The 21,853-nt window shown below is 36.2% G+C and overlaps 2 protein-coding genes across 5 annotated transcripts in view; both read left to right on the top strand.

Moving 5' to 3' along the window:
* Positions 1-21,853, top strand: part of LOC125676214 (uncharacterized) — a 499,894-nt gene that overhangs the window by 50,570 nt on the left and 427,471 nt on the right. The window lies entirely within an intron of this gene.
* Positions 7,769-21,853, top strand: part of LOC130052891 (uncharacterized) — a 56,804-nt gene continuing 42,719 nt past the window's right edge. Inside the window, exons 1-4 of the mRNA XM_056159085.1 lie at positions 7,769-12,952; positions 13,259-13,439; positions 18,702-19,196; positions 20,420-20,647. Coding sequence (XP_056015060.1) covers positions 13,295-13,439; positions 18,702-19,196; positions 20,420-20,647 — 868 coding nt within the window. The 5' untranslated portion in view covers positions 7,769-12,952; positions 13,259-13,294. The remainder of the gene's footprint in view (positions 12,953-13,258; positions 13,440-18,701; positions 19,197-20,419; positions 20,648-21,853) is intronic.

Here is a 21,853-nt window from a genome sequence, read left to right as displayed (position 1 = left end):
ACTTAGGCTTCAAAATGAATAAAAATATTTGGTAATTATTCTCAGTTGTACTGGTAAACTTAAATACGCAGCTGAACAGCTGGATGGCTCTGCACGGAAAGCTTTTTATGCAAGTAAACATTTCTTACCCTTCTTATCATAAACTATCTGTGAAAACTATTTTAAAATTTTATTCTGCTCTTATTGAACATTTCATTTCACATGGTTCTGAAATTTGGATTTTAGATTTTAATATGTTCATTAACAATTGTGACCTAATACCCTTTGAAAAAATACAGCACTTAATATTTAAAGACATTTTGGGTGTACAGAAAAGCTTCAAATTTAGCCATCAAATATGAACCAGGAACATTTCCCATCTCCTTTCAAGCTCTCCTCTCTATGCTTAGATTTTACAAAATACTAAAAAGCTATGCTGATGAAAACGATATTAAAAATCCAATACTTATGGCTGCTAAACTGGAGGATGATAACCTTTATACCACTGGTTTACAGGAAAATTGGCAGGGACAAATACTAAAGTTAAGAAATAAGTTAAATCTTTTATCATCAGATATTGATAAAAGCACATTCTACAATTACCTGAAAAATTATAATATTGTCAATATTAACATGCTGCTGCAAAATACTGAATTCTCTAAACGTGGAAAATTGCTATTTTACAGTAAAATTCGAAAGAACTATGAATTACAAGACTATTTGAAATTCTCAATTGCGAAAGTAGTACGCTCTAAATTTCCCTTTCAACATCTACAATTAAGATGATGATATATCAAAGGAAAACCATTGCAAAGTACTATGCAACCCTGTTTGTATGCCAACATGTTTGGTGAATGAATACATTAATTGAACTGAATTGAACTAAAACTAGAAAGAAAAACCCCACTTTCACACAGACTCACACAATACACTAAATACACCTTCCGGAACTCTTCTTTTATCGAAATACAAGGTCACCTCTTTCATTTGTAATGTTTGGTCCTGAACTCTTCAATATACTCGATATAACAATGCCCCAGTTTGACAATGTTCACAAGCCAATGGTTTAAAAATCGTAAACTCTTGGCTAGCGAAGATGCTGTTTGACCTTCGTCGCAAGTCACGCCTATTGTGTCCGTTTACGCTACGTCAAGTGCCGTGGCTGTGGGATCAAAATTATCCTCGACTTCATGAATATTTATATTCATTGATCAGCCAATCGGCGAGCTTCCATTTTTTATGGAAAGAAAATATTCTCAAGTCATGGCGTGCTCGTAGCGGAATAATCCGAGGATTGCCGATTGAGAAGAAACTGTACACGTTTTAGCTGTAACAGTTGTAACTAATGGACGCCCTTTGTTGACTTCACCAGTGTAATAAATTTGCCATATCATATGCGTAAGCACGCCGCTTTCCTTAAATAATTGTCCGATCGACTCTACTCTTTCAGATTTCAAAACATCCACTTTACCCCGAATTTCCTTATCATGTTTCAGAATAGATTAATTTTATGAACACATAATTGACAAGCGTAACCACTACTGTTAATGCGAATTTCATTTCATAAATACATGTACTTGATATAAACTTGACTTGCTTCTGTAAACAGGGATATGTAGCCTGTTTTGTTCGTTATTACTAGTCTTGTAAACAAATACTGCAGGCTTTTAGGGCACCTGAGTAAACTCAGGTAACCTATTGCAATTGGTTGTCGTTCGTCGTCGTCAGTCGTCCGTCGTGTGTTAACCATTGAACATTTTTAACTTATTCTCGATAACTACCAGTCCCATTTCTGTTCATATTGACATGTAGCATCTTTGGGACAAGCGGGACATCAGTTGCAAACTTCAGGACTCCTGCACCCCTGGAGCCTTAGGGGCGGGACAAAAACTGCCCAAAATTGACCAATTTTCAACAATTCACTTCTATACAACCGCACACGTGTAAGAAAAACTAAATGCGTCGTGATGTAGAGCAGGATTGATTGATTGATTGTATATATAGTGTTTAATGTGTAAACACTTAAATAACATCTTCTTTAGTGTCATTGATACTAAATGGAAAGTAAATGGATATTTAGAAAAACAGGTAGTCCTTTACCAAAATTGTAAATTTGATGATCCTAAGGTTTTGGTATCAGGGTGTGGCCAAAATGGTCAGTTATTAAATGTGTGAACAATATACATTTTTAATTTCTTCTTGATAATAATCATTCCAATTTTTTTCCAATTTGATATGAAGCATATGTGGGACAAGGGGGAGGCTTAAATTGTAATAGGGCCCTTGGGGGCAGGGCAAAGACTTCCCAAAATTGACCAATTTTCATAAATCTTTAAAACCACACATGTGTAAGAAAAACGAAATGCTTAGTGATATACATGTAGCCTCCACAAAAATGTAAATTTCATGATCCTCGTTGTAGGAGTTTTGACCTCAGGGCGGAGCCAATCTCACTATATAGTGTTCATGTGTATAATACTTAGATAACATCTTCTTTAGTGTTGTTGATACTAAATTGAAAGTAAATGGATATATAGAAAGAGCAGGTAGTCCTTTACCAAGATTGTACATTTGAAGATCCCCGGGTTAGGGATTCTGACCCCAGAGTGGGACCAAACTTAGTATACAGTATTTATCTGTAAGTTTGCTGATACTGTATGAAATCTAAATGCATACTTAAGAATAGCAGAAAAAGGATGTACAAAAATTGTTATTCTACACATCTTGTTTTATACTCTTGCTGAACATTAGAATTTACCTTATACATTCAGAACAGGACAATTTTTTTTTTCTAGATTTCATAGCCCTTTGGAGTAGTGATACTTTTTCACTAGTACTCAGGTGACTGATAATACCTGTGGGCCTCTTGTTTGTTGTGGGCACAGACATTAAAGTATCAGAAATCTGTTATTGTACTTGTGATTGGTCAAAGAAATTATTGCATCACTTTATAAACATTCATGAAAATCGAGGGTTTGCTGATCATGTCGGCACGGTTTGAGGTCGGGTAGGTACTTCTGGACTTAGAACCGTGGTTAACGATGTTGCAGCTTGACATGTTACATGTATGACTGTGCAGGCCACGTTTTTTCCCGTGCTAGATGGCGCGATGTCGCTTGTCAAACAATCTTGTGATTTTCTACCGTCTTCTTTATAGAATGCATCGCTATGCGAAAACACACGGGTAAACGCGTTATCGGCTATTCGGTTGTTATCGGACATTCGCTTCAATGACGTATGTTTGGGAAACACAGGGTAACTTCATACGTTGTTTTTATTGATAAAGACACATTCTATGCCGCGGTAATTGTAATACTAAATAGGTATATGGTCATCCTTTCAGGAGCTAAAAGCGCACATCAATCAATTCCCATTTAAAAGATTAGCAGCACTGAGAATAGAAAATCCATTATGCATTTTGTAAAAATCTATCAAAAATGTAATACTAGAGCTGTAAAGAATTGTATTTATTCAAGAGGGGGTATTGATTAGCATTTTTAGACTTAAATAATCCTATACAGCATTAACTAGACACCAAATTGGTGTTTTAGTAATAAAAAATTCGTGAAACTGGTGTTGTTAAGTGTTCGGAACAAAGTAATGGAGACTTAAAACTATAGTAGTTGCGTTGTGTCATTCTTATCTGCTGGGTACTGAGTTGGTGGATCTAATAGAAATTAAAAGTTTTTTCTGGTGACAAATCGATTGATAATATATTGTTTAATGCCCCTCTCGGGAATGTTTCCCTTATATGGAGACGTCACCATTGCAGATGAAGGGCTGCAAAATTTAGGCCTATCATAGGTACTTACGGTCTTTGAGCAAGGAGGGATCTTTATCGTGCCACACCTGCTGTGACACGGGACCTCGGCTTAAGCGGTCTCATCCGAAGGACCGCCCCATTTAGTCCCATCTTACGACAAGCAGGGGATAATCAGGACCTACTCTGACCCGAATCCCCACGGGCATTTTGTATATGTATGATTAACTGTCAGACAAAATAGTAGCGTAGTACATGCAATGTATGAATCATTTTATACTAGAGAAAGGGAGCTTGGACTGGTGTCAAGTTATGAAATGATGGAGCTTTTAAAAAAAACCTTTTCCCCTAACAGTATGATTTTTTTTTAAAACTTTTAAAACAATCTAAGTCCTCATTGAATCCGAATTCATATTTTTCTTTCAGATTCCATGGATGATTTCACGTGCTACTACTATAGCTTCTCGACATGTCATTTCGAATAATAGTATAACATAGTACTGATAACTATCCCAGTGATGTTATTAAATGCAGACAATAAGTCATTAAACTTATCAGAGACACCCAAGCGAAAATACATGTATATGTTACAAGAACCTACTAAGAACTAAACCTTGATGTACCACCTACCAAATAACAATCCACATGTAAATGAAATGTAACAATACTAATTTCTACATACAATTTATAGTGTCTGACACATGTACCAGAACGCACGAACTCAAAACTCAATCGAGATGGATGGACAGGGATAAACATACATTCCCTTTGTCCACCGTGATCAAACCCTAACTTGATAGCACAGTCATTCTCTATCAAATGAGGAAATGTTTTCCGACCATGCATTACATACAATTTAGTGCCAATGCGATTTACTCCGATAAGTATGTAGAAAAGGTTTTTTGCCACGCACTTGGCACATTTATTCACTGGTCATTTGCTATGATCCTATAAGGCTGGTTCTTGTCCGGTTGTTTGATATTTGTCTCTTTAGACACGTTTTTCACTTTCATTGCATCCTTGAAATTTCACACCACATATACCTGTACGTACATGAATTCAAATATTCACACTAATTGAATAACATTGCAATTGAAGCCTGATTATGTTTGTCGCCATAAGCAGAGCAGTCTCGTAACCAGAGAGAAAACGAAGTGTACCAATGAAATCACCTATTTTTGTGTGCATAGAAACAGGGTTTCTTGTCAATTCCGAAACCCAAAAGAGTTTACAAAATTATTTTCTAAAGTGTTTTAGTGTACCAACGCATCGTGTGTACGTGGACTGATTTAACATTCGTGTTATGATTTCCCCCTCTTTGTTTTCGACAGAATGGTATAAACATGTATGGTAAATGTCACTGATGAAAGGTGAAGATAACGAACAGTGATCAATCTCATAACTCCTATAAGCAATAAGAATTAGAGAGTTGAGCAAACATTGACCCCTTAATACACCATGGATGAGAACAGGTGTCTATGACGAGTAAACATCCTCTGTCACACCCGCCGTGAGCCCTATATCTTGATAAGGTAAGCGGAGGTATCCGTAGTCAAAACCAGCGTGCCAAGAAAGAAGAATATCCTAATCCGTCTACTTCATGTCCATACACTGTATGATGTACAGTGATCCCCCGCTATAACGCCAACATTTGTACCTCGGCAATTTCGGCATTATAACGGGGGTGGCATTATATCGGGGGAAGGGGGTATGTGTACAGTTGTCATAAGAAATCAAACACATTTATCTACTACATCATGCTTTGAATGCCTGGATAATCCCGGTTTCCTGTGGTCGTAAATGCCTGATAATGGTAGGAGTATTTAATGATTTCTAGTTTTTGTTTGATGTGCAAGACGCTTACACTTAGGTGTGTCCGCCATACTTAGATTTCAAAACCAATATTGCATATCTGAACTCAGTTGATTATAATTTACGTAACTTATTATCTGCTGCAAACTTTGATATCTCGATAACTAATGGCAGATAATTGCGTAAGCCAACTCACTGAAATTTTCCTGCCGTTGATTGGTGATAATTCGCGAGGGTGATTATAACGGAAATTGACCCAATCGTACCTGTAAATAGGTTGGCGGATGGCGGCATGCGGGGGATGGCGCTATAACGGGGTTTAACATAGCAAGGAAAACAGGACTTTGAACTTTTTTGGCGATATGCGGGGGTGGCATTATAACGGGGGCAATATAACGGGGGATCACTGTACATTAAAATGATATTCAGCATGATGTTAATGATTGGAAATTGATTGAATGGACATTATGATGCTGATTAAATCATAAACCGGGGTTATATAATGCAGTTAATTTTAGACACAAATACCTTAATGGCAAAGTCTCTCTCTCTCTCTCTCTCTCTCTCTCTCTCTCTCTCTCTCTCTCTCTTTCTTTCTTTCTCAAATAATTTGTACGCAGTTTCGTACTTGCGTATAGGTAGCTACGCGTTTGCAGAGTATTATATGTCTTTCTTATAAGATAAGAATATGCAAGACTCCACGTATTTTTGTATCTGATTGCTATTTTTGATCTAACTTTAATATAATGTACATAGAAAATAAGCAAAGCCCGATGATAAGATCATACAACTTGTTTATAAAAGCAGAAAGGGGCAATCAATTTCACGTTTTATTAGAAGAGAATTCTTTCCACCTTATGTTATTTCATATACAACTCATTAAATGGTTAATGCTGAGTATTCGTGTGATTCTTACTTTCCTCTACAGTAACATCAACCTAATTACTGATAACCAGAGTTACTGATAACATTCAAAGTAATCAACCGAATTTCCGGTAACGAATTAAAATCAAAATTATTGCTTGTAGATTGACAAAACTTGTCTCAACGATTGATTGATTGTATCTTGCTTAACGTCTCACTCGAGAATTTTTCACTCATATGGAGACGTCACCAACACCGATGAATGGCTTCAAATTTAGGCCTATGCTCGGCGCTTACGGCCATTGAGCAGTGAGGGTTCTTTAGCGTGCCACACCTACTTTGACACGGGTCATCCGTTTTTAAGGTCATCTCCGAGGACCCATGACATTCACATCTGTTGCCGAGCGTTTGGCGATGGAACTGTCACTACCTGTTTTAACGACTTAGGTGTGTCGCGGCCGGGATTCGAACCCCGGGCCTTCCGCATACGGGGTGAACGGTCCGTGGTTCGAATCCCGGCCGCGACATTGGCCATATGTTATATTGTTGACAGTAAGTAATGGTTGATAAATTGCAGAAAATGTCGGGTTGCATTTACTTACAATAAAAATTGTGACCAAAATGTGTAACAAAATTGGTAAATTTTACTTTTGTAAACGTTCTATTCTTCTACATCAACACCATAGAATACATCCGCGCATTTTTCTTGAATTTTAATACTTACGGTCCAACGCAAACTAGTTGCCGTGCCCTAAAAGAACTCCAATCACAATTATTTTAAGAAAATAAACTTACCAGTCCAAAACCACTTTCAACCGAATGTCCGAATTCTACCGAATAGCCGATAACGCGTTTACCCGTGTGGAAAGGTTGTTATTGCTTTTCTTGACATTTAAAATGTTACATATCACAGTCATTGATACAATTTAAAAGATATAAGCCTTTGCTGAAAACATAAATAAAAGACGTCATGCTTTGTTAGAACACTTCTGCGGTGACAGACATCTGTCTCGCAGAAACGCATGCAACTTCTCAAATCTTATTGAACATGTAGTGGGCCGGCTCGTGCCGTCCCATAATAAACACATAATGCTATATGCCACCCCCTATTTTATTTACAGAATACCGTTAACTTGTATGGATATCCAGCATCAAAATTGTAGCATTTTTATTTTTAATCATGATACATATGTATATATAACTGCAATTTGTTTTTCTACCTACAATGCATTATTTGGCTAGTTGTATTCGGCGCCGGACGCGCCCGCGCGGCAATCGTGACCATTGTTTTCCGGTAGAATTTGCCATGGTAATAAACACTCACATGAGCTTAATTTTCTCTACTTTTTAGCTTTATCGCTTGTTTTTTTTGTTTTTTGGTTTACGGAAATAGCTTACGCAAATATCGACCCCAATCAAAGTTGTTTTTTTCAAAGACAACAAACTAATGATACTTAGTGTCTTTTAGCTATCAATATATATTTTGCCCTAAAGTGTTTATATCTATATGAGAATTCACAATTTTAGGAGCTAGGATACAACCCACAGAATTTCCCACTTTGATGACAAATTATTTACTAAATGAATGAATTATCAATAAATAAGTGTCCCTTCCCAGTGTCTAAATATTAATCAGCCGTCAGACTTTATCAATTGTTATGTACATATTTCTTTTCTTTTTTCAATATTTTTTTTTGCCTGGGCTCATATGATGTGAAAGCCCCCCCCCCCCCCCCCCACCCCCCCAACCCAACCCTAACCCGTTTATCAACACTCCAAATGCCATGCGAAACTGCGCATATAAGACCCCCTTATCTTTTTCTGATCCAGGATCAACACATTTATTTTCTTTTTATACTTATGTTTTGTAAGTATACATTAAAGATTATCGAAATCTCTTCTACGTTCAATTAAAATTCTCGTTGTCATTGATGATATTTCTTCTTGATTTATTAAATTTTTAGATAATATTTGATGTATATTTACAATCCATAAGTTAGAAAGGTGTGTAGAAGGTTCGGGGGTGGGGGGGGGGGGTGCATGATCCATCATACTTCAAGTCCCTGTCTATATATTAAAACTACCCCTATTATGACCTCACCACGTGCGACTTCTGGTAAAATATCGAACCGAAATAACGTATGATAAAAAAATAAGCGATACATTTCTATAAAAATAATTGTAACGCGCGGACGCATTATTTTTGGTCTAATTGATTTTCTCGGAATAGCAGCCTTTTGACGTAAAATTTCCAATTGATAAAGTACCGAAACCTGTACCAAAAATGTCAACGAAGCCCTGGGCCCTACATGTATGTATGGCTATGGCATTTTTAAAATTGTTCAGTATACATCAGTGGCGGAATTAGGGGAGGGGAGCGCAGCCCTGAAATTTCAAATCAAAGTCAAATCGTGGTGTGTTGTTTAAAAAAAATGTACTAAACGATACCAGAAGCAATATTTTTTTTTCCACTCCCGGAGAAATAAATCACAAAATCTCTTGATTTCTTGAATTACTTTATTGGGAGAACTTATTTTTTTCCAAAAACCCTTAATGTTTGCGTCATTTTATTAATTTCACATTATAAAAAAATGATAGAAAATGTTACAAATGACTAAATAGGGACACGTTTCAAGCTCTATAAAATCTGTTGAATCCAGGAGCTTTCGGGGGCTTCACTCTGGAGCCACTGGGGCCTTTAAGGCTGCGCCCAGACCCCTTGCTTCATAAAGTGACAACCCCTGTAACAGCAATTCCTGGATCCTCCCTAGTACATGTATATTTATCTATTTATATTTATATCTCTATCTTTCTGTCAGTCTAAATACAAGTATCAGTAGGTAGATTTAAACTGATAAGTAATGTCTTGAGTTCCAGCCCCGCTCGTGCTATGACTTCGTCAAACCTAAAAGGTAAACATAGTAATAGTGCTCCATCATAAACCGCTCAGCATTTAGAAGCGAGAGTAAGACCTTTAAGGAGGTATGCTACACCAGAGAAATTTGATGTAGATGAAAAGTGGAAAATATGTACAATATTTTGAAGTTGAAATTTTTCAAATTTACTTAATTTTGTCAAAAAATACAGTTTTAGTAGAAGGTAATCTGAAAAAATAAAATAAAACCTCTGCTGGACTTGAACCTGTGACCTACAGTTTAGTAGTCGGTATGCTAACCTACTGAGCTAATCGGCTAGGCATCTTAATTGAAAAGCAAAAGTCAAATATTGCTGATATTGATTTTTTCCTTCATGTTTTAACCCTTTCTCTACCGTATCGGTCAATATGACCGATAGCGCGTAAAAACAGGGCTACGCAAAAGGAGTGTCTATACATTTTTGAAACTACGGACGTAATATATATGTTTTATATATCATATTTTTGGAAATTTTCTATATTTTTTAACTATGCAAAAATCAATTGAATAAATAAAGCCATTAAATTAAAAAAAGCATTTAAAATGAAGGATGACTTCGTCTAAATATGACGCAACGCTTTGTCGCAAGGCCATTTCCCCCCTCGCTATGATTTTTTTTTATTTTCCCTATGACTGCAATATTTTTTATATATTTGAGAAGCATATATTCCCTGCTTTCAGTACATATAAAAATTATTTTTAATGGCTGGCAAAGTTATAAGAAAATAGCAATTTTTTGCACATATACGTTGTTTTACGATTTTATTTCGCAATGTTTAAACAGATCGGCGTTTTATCTATATTTATATATGGAAATAGGGAAACGTAAATACATCCTGTAGAAGTAGAGGAAATGTTCTTTTTGATGGACCCTTATTCATATTATAATTCTCGGTAGTTTTTATATTACGATAAAATGAAATTGGGACATGCTGCGCGGTTTTCTTAAAAATTAGCGACAAATCGACGTCGCTAAAAGCAATCGACGCGCGTCGCACAATAAAGTGGTGAAAACTATTTGTATTGTCCTCTTTTAGTAAATTCAGTACCTGTTGATACACTAAAACAACATACATACATGTATGAAATAATCAGCCAGGTATCTCTGCTTTTTTTTTTTAAAGCATAAAACCAATATTGGTTTATAACAGTTACACAACCTACATGTAACTTCATAAAACACCTATTGAGAATATTACATCGGCAGATTGAATTAAAAAAAAGATAAATAAAGTACTTCGAATTCAGATATAAACGTTATATTTGTTCGGAATAGTAATAATTTTTTTCTCTGCCAAAGAAAGAAAACAAAAAAGAAGTTCGCCTATATATAGCCTGTATACTTTTATTTTTCCGTGATCCGGATCGCGGGCCTCGCGGGCTTTTCTGAAAGTGTGCACGGAGAACACACGTGTTTCCGTTTCAACGAAAACAACACAGCTTCACCGTGACTGCCACAACCAACGCTTGTATTTTACATCTTTAAAACGACCTGATGTCAGAAGAAGATGCCCTGGATCGCCTGTTGCAGGATGACCCACACGATCATGCATTCAGTATAAATACGTACATGTAAGTTGATGTAGCCACATAGGCCGACTAAAAAGAAAACAAAAATGTGGTTTTGTCATGTTATGAAAAATTCACGATTAATTAACCACAATTTGATGCCATGGTTTGTCGTTTCATGAAAGCAAATATTTATATTTTATGATATCTAAAACAAGTGAATAACACCCTGTCCGGGTCCGGCAGTTTGATTAACACCCCTCCCCCCCCTTTTCCCCAGAATTATCTCCTTACGTGACGCGCGAGTGTAAGAAGGGGGTGTATTTAGTGTATAATGGGATGGGGTGGTTTTAATCAGACTGGGCATTCACGACCGCTGGTGAGAAGGCTATTTTCCAAGTTTTTTCCATGTTTATAAAAGAAATTATCTTTCTATGAAAAGAAAACACAATCTGTTAGGAAAACACACTTATGATAGAATTTATTATCATAATTTGAATTATTTTCTTTATTCTGTAACAGAAATAAAAACAAAATGTGTGTTTGGGCCAAAATGGGGGTGGGTTAACATCAATCAAAGTCTGATTATGACAGGCTAATGAAAAATCATATTGATTTCTCTTTTATCCAAATGCATGTATTTTATATACACTTAGTAGCTTATGACCATAAATTAAATGTGATCCATACATGCTGGTACTTGTATGCTATGAGCTGATGGGCATGTCTTCCCTTCTTGCCCACAGGGGCTCGGTTATCAGATATTGAAGTTTTGTATTATTTGTTCCTGAATAATAAATTGAAGTTTTGCATGATTTGTGTCCGAATAATAAATTATATAAATGCAAGGTGAAGATAACGAACAGTGATCAATCTCATAACTCCTACAAGCAATACAAAATAGATAGTTGGGCAAACACGGACCCCTGGACACACCAGAGGTGGGATCAGGTGCCTAGGAGGAGTAAGGATCCCCTGTTGACCGGTCACACCCGCCGTGAGCCCCATATCATGATCAGGTAAACGGAGTTATCCGCAGTCAAATCAGTGTGCCAAGTACTTTAATGTACACATGATACACCTTTTTGAAAACCTCTAAACAAGCGGATTTTGGTGGTGGATTTTATTTATATAATTTATTATTCGGACACAAATCATGCAAAACTTCAATTTATTATTCGGGAACAAATAATACAAAACTTCAATATCTGACAACCGAGCCCCTGTGTTCTTGCCGGTCTCCTCCGTGGCCGAGTGGTTAGAGCATTGCGCTCAAAATCACACGGCCTCTCATCTCTGTCGGCGCGAGTTCGAATCCCATTCGCGCCGGTAAGTGAGAAAGTTTTCCCAGTTTACTTTCGAAAGATCGGTGGTCTCTCCCCAGGTATCTGGGTTCTCTCTTCCACCAATAAAAAAAACTGGGTGCCACCAGATAACTGAAAAATTGTTGAGTTTGGCAGAAAACATCAATCAATCAATCCCCTTCTTGCCTAGATTTTCTCTAATTTCGACTAAATCCACAGCCCATCAGAGTACCATACAAGGGGATTTAGACACTGGGTACCATTAAGAAGCAATTCAATTCAACTTTTATATCTGGGGTCATTCACTTTCCCTCAGAGTTTCAGTATTTTCGCTGGACCCTGTAGGTTTTAACCTGAATTTCTTCAGTATTTGCCCTCGTGTATAATATATGCTAGGCATAATGCAGATACCTACATGATACATTTTTTTTTCATTACCCACTCTGCTACTCTCGCAATGTATAATAAAATATTCGATTCATTTCTAACACATGTATGCAATCCCTTACCATATCTTTAAATAAATTTGAGTAAATAAATTTAAGTGCGAAACTGTTCCATGCTACCGTGAAACTTAGATTTTGCTTTTTAAACATAAACCAACAATTCTTAATTGTGATTTCTTTTCTTCTTTAAAAAGGGTATTGACATCGCAATATTTAGTGGGAAGTTCCCAGGTATCATCCGCTAGCGACAGTCTACTGACAAATCCAGACATGCATTGGAAGGATGCTGATGTGGAGGACACAGGAACACCTGATCCCAGAACTGTGGCATTTCATTCGGGGTGACAACCTGCCTTTCAGTTGGTATGACTCTTTGAGGTTGAATATAGGGTTAAATCAGTGTAAATTTGATTAACATTCAAATAAATCCAGATAATACATTCACAATTGGAATCATGGCATTATGGTACACTGATATGTGTGTACCATTTTACTGTTCCTTTTTTGGTGGTTTTTTTTTTTTTTTTTTTTTTTTTTTTTGCTGCATAACTAGGGATCGTATACATACAAAATGAGACAAAACAATTTCTAATTAATTTCTAATTATAAGGTATGACACGTTTTAAGGTATGGTGGCCAATACTGATTTTATTTGCAATTTTCTTTCAGATATGGGACCCTATTATTCGGAGAACTGCAGATTTTATGAAGCTGTCTTTGACAGAAGATTTGGTTTTCTCCATCTGTGTTGCCACCAACCATTATGCTGAGATGGTCATATCTAGGGGGAAGGGTTGCCATATACTTCCCAAGGAAGTTTTCAGCCTCTCACTGAAGAGGAACTGTACAGGTATTACTAGTTTTAAAAACCGATATTGTGGCAGTGATTTCCAGTTTCAAAAGAATAATAAAATGCATAGTAAAAAGATTACCTTTACCAAAATTAATCTGGCTGTGAATGTAACTCATTTATTAAATGTGTACTACAATTACCTCTGATAAAATTTCATAAGTAATTAAATGCATACTTTTCAGAGGGCCTTGATTATCGAAAACATTTACAGAGCCAATTTGAGTATTCAAAAGCTTTGACAATACATTAGTATTTAGGACTAAGTATTAAGAAATACTTTTTTTTTCCAGATTTTTGTGCATTATCTTATACACGCCTGCTGTGAAGTTCCAGTCGATAGACAGATATTGGTCAACGCATGCCCCTGTCGGAACAACTCGTTATCAAGAATTATGTCTAGAAATAGGTTTCAAGAGGTTGAATATAAGAACATTTTTGTTAAATATGATGCAAGTACATTTAAATCTAGTGATTGAAAGTAAGTACTTGAACATTCGCTTATGTTGAACTTGGAGAGGAAAAATGGTTAGTACTTTTTGATAACATTTGATAAGGTGTTGTTGCTTAGCAACCAAATATAACTGAATAAAAAATAGATTATTTTAGATTAACAATAATTGAAAGATCTTTGTTTTAATGTTGCAATACTTATTCTATTTAATGGAACATAATGGCAAAACGTCATATTATTAGAAAATGATGGACAAGTATATAAAGTACGAAGTTTCCATTTGATGATCTTTGACCTTAATTCTCTTCATTACATTTTTTGTTAAAAACCTTTTAAAATGATTAAGATCTATTTAAAGATTATATTTTTAAAATAATGTGACATTTACTAATCATCATGGATTGTAATTACGTTTAAATTGTGTCGAATGGATGCAGAAAGGCAAATTATGGTCAAAATTGTACTATGAGTGTTGTTACTTAGCAACCAAAAATATTTGTTTGTCAATAAAATTGATTAGTTTGATTTTGTTCTTTTTATAGTATATTAAAAGGCACATTAGCTCATACATTTAGAATTTCCTATTTTTGACTCTAATCTAGTGAGAGGGGTCGTAATATATATATTTCAGAGAAAAAAGATTGCAAAAATGTGCACTTATATGACCTTTGACCTCGTAGACCTATATGAGGTCATGGGATACATTGACAAATTTTATAAGAAATTGTTCCCTGTCCAATTCCTAACAAAATTACATGGCATATGCCTACCCCAAATCGTGATCCATGCAGATTTAAATCGATTTTAAAATATTGTCATTTAGTCTCTAAAAACCTCTAAAATGTACCGGTAGAGAAAGGGTTAATGGAAGTCAGCCATTATGACGATGTAGAGTACGTCCTTAATATTAAAACGGAGGTCTCCTGTCACTTGAAACTGGCGTACGTTGGCACGTTAAAGTACCTCCACTGCTACGGCCCTGAGCGCTAAGCATAGGTCTAAATTTGTGACACGTCGCCTACAGCTTGTGGCGTCTCAATATGAGTAAATAAGTTCCCGATGGGATGTGAATTAACAACCACTAAAATGATTACTTTTCTGTACATGTATTAGACTGTGATTGTTGTCTCCCCTTCTTTGTGGGGGCGGGGTACATTACAATCTTGCTATCTTCACATCCCCACATCCCTATGTACATCATAAGATATCACCAGTGCAGGATTGACTCTAAACATTTTCCCTGGATGATGAAATGAATAAAAAGTGAAATGTTTAATTTTGAAAACAAATGTGGGATCAAACTTGATCATGTGAGTGTATCCATGTTAATGGTTTTGGTTTGCTCATTTCTGCTATTGGATTGTTTACTTTTAAACAGAAGATTATAAGAAAAATATATTTTCCCAGATTTCAACGATAATCTAAACCGTAAAATCTCAGTAAAATACCCGCATAGGCGTTGAATGAATTTGATGTAATATGATCTTTTTTATTGGGAGTTGAACTATGTTCAATCTCCCTGGGTCATCACGCACTTTTCTGCGCAGTAATTTGTATTGATTTGTATAGTGGTCGTCAGCGGGGGTTCTGTGTCAGCTGATTTACTCCTAGGTAAATCAACATAAACTTTTATAAACATCCGCCATTAAATAATCCATGTAACTTTTCTGAATTAATCTAATTTTGATAATTGATATGTAAATAAATGCAATGATATTGTATTCAAATCAATTTGAATACAAGATTTCGATCAAATTGATACTGATAGACATAGAAAAATAAAAGATAAGGTTGAAAATTGTCGTTTGTAGCGCAGCGTCACCTATAAACATTGATAGGGAAACGAACGACAACTGCACACAAGCCCTATTGACACCGTGGCGCGAAATATCGAATATGGTGCGAAACCTCAGAAAATTTACAAGAAATAACTCTACAACATTGTGTATGTGTATATATTTGTTTTTTTTTTTAATGTGATATAAAAAATGCTTACATGTTACATGTAGATTGAATTAAAACACGTCATTCCTAGTCAACAACTTTCGATTGGGATCGGAATACGAAATAAAATTTCTTATATCCGGTGGCAAAGTGAAACTGCTTCATGCTTCAAGTTATTGAATTACGTAGGAATTGCACGTTACACATTAGAGAACTGTTCATTTTAATAAAGAAAGTCACAAAATAGATACAAAATGAGTGTACCTTATTCATTACTGTTAACGAGCTTTCGTCGACTATAATCTCGAAATGGCGTGTTTCGCTGCGCTTGATGACGGTAAGGTCCACATTTTCTACGTGAGTAGTGTGATATTTGTTTATGAATTTTTTGCGCATACATGGTATGTCTCGGCTAGGAATAATGGAAACTTTCTCACCTATGTATGTAAAGACATATTAATCTCTATTTGTAAAAATGTAGAACACTTTTATCAAATGACAATGTTTGAAAACGCTTAGAGCCCTGATGTCAGAATTTCCTTTTCCAAGACATCAATATGTCAAATTCATTATCCTTTTTGAATAGTATGTACCATACTTTGTACCAGTTATCCATTTTGAATCCCCTATTACAATGGGATTTTGCTGCACTCTGTAATGTTTGAGTGGATGTCATGAGTATGTGTCAAACAGAAATTTTAAGAGCATGGGATAAGGTGCTGCCATGTATTACTTCACTATCAAAGTTTAACCCAGTTGCCACAATGTTGAATTTATGCTGCAAAAAGGACTGGAAATTGCTCTGGTCAAAACACATTGTTTATTTGTCTACAGATGAAAGAGACATGAGGATTCTCCCTCACAAACTGAAGGAAAAAAAATAGTTATGGATCTTGTACATGTATAGTTTATTAATCACTATAGATTTCCAGCATCACAAGTCTGATTCCACTATATGCTTTCCATACTGTCAGGTTCATTCACCCCCTGTTTGAGCCACAGTATAATATCCCAAATACCTTGGCAACAAATAACATTATTTGACTAGTGTTTCATTTTTAGCGGATTTGTGATGAAGTCGAACTCGGCTTATGATCTGATGAAGTGACTTTGGGCGGGCAGGCGGGCACGCATCAACATTTCATTTCCGCACCATAGCTCTTGAGCAAATTATAGGATCTCATTCAAACTTATATGGATTGTCACCCTCAGTAAGATGAGGAAGCCTATCGATTCTGGGGTCACTAGGTCAAAGGTCAAGGTCACTGGCTATAAATAGACTGAAATTTGGAGAAAATTTTGTTTTCCGCACCATAGCTCTTGAACGAATTATAGGATCTCAATCAAACTTAGATCGATTAAGTAAGACAAGAAGCCTATCGATTCCGGGGTCACAAGGTCAAAGTCACAGTGGCTATAAATAGACTGAAATTTGGAGAAAATTTTGTTTTCTTCACTATAATTTTTTAACAAATTATAGGATCTCAATTAAACTTAGATGGACTATCGCCCTTGATGAGACAAAGAAGCCTATTGATTTTGGTCAAGGGTTAAAGGTCAAGGTCACACAGGATTTAAGTCGGCTGAAATTTATGTACGCAAAATTTTGCTCCCTGCTTGATAATTCCTGAAAACATTTCTGCCGGTTCCCTCTATGCCCATTCCTTGCGCAACTTGACTTGTGCATTTCCGATGCCCGACAATTTTTAATTTTTTTGCATTTCATTTATTTTGAGTTATTATACAATTATTTACCATTCCATTGATCCTCTACAGGACTGTAGTATACTCAGGTGACAGTTTAGCATATTGGACTAGCTTTTCAAGTAATGAATCCTTAGAATTAGCTATAACTAGGATTAAACTTGAATGTATATATACAGGGGAAAAACTTCTTCATAACTGCAAGGCATTGATAACCATATTGATTTGAAAGTTTGGGCCATAATATGTGGTCACATTTTTCATGAGAATATAAAGGGGTGAAATCATAGAAAACAACAACACGACTTCAGTTACTCGAGGAGCGTTGTGGCCCACGAGGAGCGTTGTGGCCCATGGGCCTTCCATTATCCATGTTTGCTGTTGTAACGCTTTGAAAAACAACAACAGTTGATTTGTATCTAAAATCATGATAACATTCAGTCATTTATCCCCCTACCCTTCCAGTGCTATCTTTTCTAACTGAATTTCCACAATGTTCAACTCCCACGAGTACTTTAAGTACTTTGATTTGAAGAGTGTGGCCTACTTTGTTTTTTATTCATACAAAAGTACATAAAATGACCATGGAACTCTACCCCCCCCCCCCCGCACTTTCCCCCGTGTTCGTAGGTTTCAATTCAAAACTATTACATTTGAAAAATTCCATAAAGAAGATTTCAAAAGATTATGTTGGTGAACAAATGACAAATTGTTTTCGCGATGACTTCTATCCCTTTAATTTCATTAATTTCTCATTTTTGTTTCCTGAATCTGATAATTTTAACATTGGATCCTCATAGTAAATAAAATGTCCAATGTTTATATCAGTTATATATACACTGTGACAGTGTTTGTAGTATTCATGAACTTCAGACTCTTTACAAGTTGTTGTTTGTGATGTACTCATTGTTTGATATGTATTTTTTCCCAATTAAAAGTATTGTTGAAACTCTCTTCCTCCCCGGGAATATTCCAGTTAAAGCCAACCTATGTTTACATGCACAGTACGCATGAAATCTGAAATGAAAACTATGAAATAGACAAGGATGTGCAGTACATACGTATACCTATCAATCATACACTTAATCTACAGTGAATCGGATTTATAAGTATCACACTATTTACTTCAAATTCATTTTATGAATAACATTTTCTTTCAGACCAGTTCTCCTCCCTGTCTGATGACGAGGTGTGCGTGTTATTCTGTTTTCTGTGTTCTGACTCCGGTACCCCCGACTTTACTGATGCAGACTGTCTGGACGTTCTTAATGAGATACGAAAGAATATGTATGATAAGGACAGTGTAACAAGTGAGGAGGCACAGCGGACTCTGGACGGACTGAAGTCACGTGGATTTCTTTGGGATCAGGACGGAGTAGACATCACTGAGGACGTCAAGGACGAGACCATGTACCGTGTTATAGGACCTAGTATAGAAAGTAGTTTTACACTGTTCTACGTGTATCAGTTATCCAGTTATACTACAACAGTGAGGTATCTGAGATTACAGATATACACCAGGGAGTCTGGAGAGAAATGTGTCATTAGTGACGACTCGTTCTATGATTCCGTACTCATACACCGTCTACAGATGAACATACTGACCCACGTCACCATGGAGGACACGGATATCTGTGATGAAGTGTCACAGACATGTAAGTTGATATTCTCATCTTGTTGTTAATTCAAATGGAGAACAATCTCTTGAATATTCTCTTAACGTTGATTAGTACATGTATATCGACATTCTTAAATCATGTTACATGCTATAATTTCTTCTAATTAACTCGATTCATTAACATAACTGAGGATTCACACTTTCATTTGAATATCGGCCAAATTAAACATTGAAGTTAGAGTTTCTTGACTGACGTTATATATCATATGTCTGTCTCAGTCCTGTTATTCAGTATCTCACATCGCTATATCTAATGTACATTGTATCCTCTGTATCTACACATCACATGTAAGATGTCACTACTGGGAGATCACTCTTATTCTGTATATCTTAAAGTTAACACGTAATACTGCTTTCTAAACACTTACAAAAGTGAAAAAAATACCCAATAATGACGTATGAGGGATCATATGAGAAAGAGAACATTACAGGTGTTGGCAATGTTACAACACAGTGGTTCTCTACTTGCAGTTTTAAGTTACTATATATGTACAGGGGCGGATCATAAACTTTTAAACAAAATTACGTCTTCGCACCATTAGTAGCATACGGATGTACTTCATGGTATACCCCTATAACCGTATGATCTGGTATTCATGTGAGTCATTTTAAAACGCAAAGTTCAGTAACAACATATAGATGTGCATGTAACTTTAAAATATTCAACTAGGTGATTTAAAGGGGTGGGGGGTGGGGGGTAGTTATGCCATACATGTACGTATATACTAGCTGCTGCTACTCGCTACAAACAACTTTTCTTTTTTAAAAAGTGAAGACATCGGATTCGAATACTAGATGTAAGTTTGTATAAGTAAAATGAATGAATTTCACTGCGTGAAATTCAGAATTTTGACCATGAGTTCTCTGTTATGACCAATATAGTTGGAAGACTTAATTTATATTGAGTTATATAAAGAAGGGTGGGGTATAGCAATTTCTGAACATGATATAAAATATACAAGTTCGTGATATTCTAGAATTCCTTTGCACTTTCTTTTCACATTTGAAATTGGATACTCTATGTTTGACTTGAGCTTTTGTAAATGAAGCAGCAGTATGCCTGGTTATGCCTTGGGAATTCTCCTTTGTTATATATATGTATTCCTCAACACATTTTCGAACAATCTAATGAACTTCTAAATAATCTGACACAGAGTGAGGAGCGTGTAATTAATCGATATTTATTTATATATTATTCAGTGAGCATCCCTCTAGATAAAGTACGCATGACTGAGAGTGAACGAGGAGCGTTTTTAGAGGACTTACAGAAGACCGGAGAGTGTGTACAATCACAGGGCAGTGTACAACACGTCAAGTGGCTCTGGAGACTAAACCCCTCAGCGAGACCTGACATCGTGAGATCCTGTATAGGTCCCCACCCACACTGGGATATTTACATCATCAACAACACGGCTAACAGAAAACACAGTAAGTCAAAAGTAATATTAATGTAAAGAGATCTGTATAGGTCCCCACCCACACTGTGATATTTACATCATCAACAACACGGCTTACAGAAAACACAGTAAGTCGAAAGAAATAAAACGGCTTACAGAAAACTTTCTTTGATTTACTTCAAATAGTTTGTTAGAATACATAATCTCCATCAGCTGTTGGTGCAAAACCGCAAATGTAGACCTACGCCTAGCGCTCAGTGGCTTTGCATTGAGGGTTTTTTAACGTGCCAAATCAAAAAGCTTATTATGAAGGGGAGCAGAAATTACAGAGAGAATAGGGAGTCACCCACGGAACCCACCGTTTCATATTCTTTATACTACTGTAATGCATGTATGTATATTAAATCCATTAACTAACCATGAAAAATATTTAGCAGGTGCCTTGGAGTAACATCCTTTCCCCGGGTTTGTCATTTTCATGAGGTTACACAATGAATAAAGCCCCCCCCCCCCCCCCCCCCCCCCCCGCCGAAACAACAGATCAAATACTTTTTCCAACAACACTATTTTCGGGAAAATCAAACTTTCCTTTAATCGAACTAGATGTTTTCAAGATGATTAAATCTAATTTAGTCCTCCAGTTGGCATATAATACATTTATGTGACACATTAAATTTTAAAGCCTCCTAGGCCGAGTGTTTAGAGCATCGCGCTGAAAGTCACCCGGCATCTCACCTCTGTCGGCGCGGGTTCGAACACAGGCACCTTAAGTATGGATATTACTAACCTCCCCCCTTTTTTGTTTAGAATATTTTGATGGCAATAATTTCTCTGAAATGTGTGAATTCCCAGTCTATCCCAGTCTATCCCATCCCTCGTTCGATTCATGTAATCGTTTCACGCCTTTTTTAAGCTTTAGAGATTGACCTTCTACCGGTATAATAAAATGCACGTGGGATAGTAATATCCATACTTCAGGTGGAGGTGGTTCGAATCCATTGTACCATAGCTTGGCGTGCTTTCTTTTGTTAAAAGTGTGGGTTATCTGTACATAACCCACACTTTTCTTCAAACCCCGCCCACATTCTCGAAAAAACAAAACAACATCACTGTCCACTGTATGAAGTTCCTCCAGATCAAAATTGCACATATCAAACACGGATAACTGACTCAGACTAAATTCTCCAAATACATTATAGATATTCGCACTGAATCTCACTTACATGTAAACCTTAAT

This window comes from Ostrea edulis, chromosome 3 (assembly GCF_947568905.1).
Source record: "Ostrea edulis chromosome 3, xbOstEdul1.1, whole genome shotgun sequence".
Taxonomy (NCBI): Eukaryota; Metazoa; Mollusca; class Bivalvia; order Ostreida; family Ostreidae; genus Ostrea; species Ostrea edulis.
Note: the sequence above shows the minus strand (reverse complement) of the source record. Positions and strands in the feature narration are given on the sequence as shown.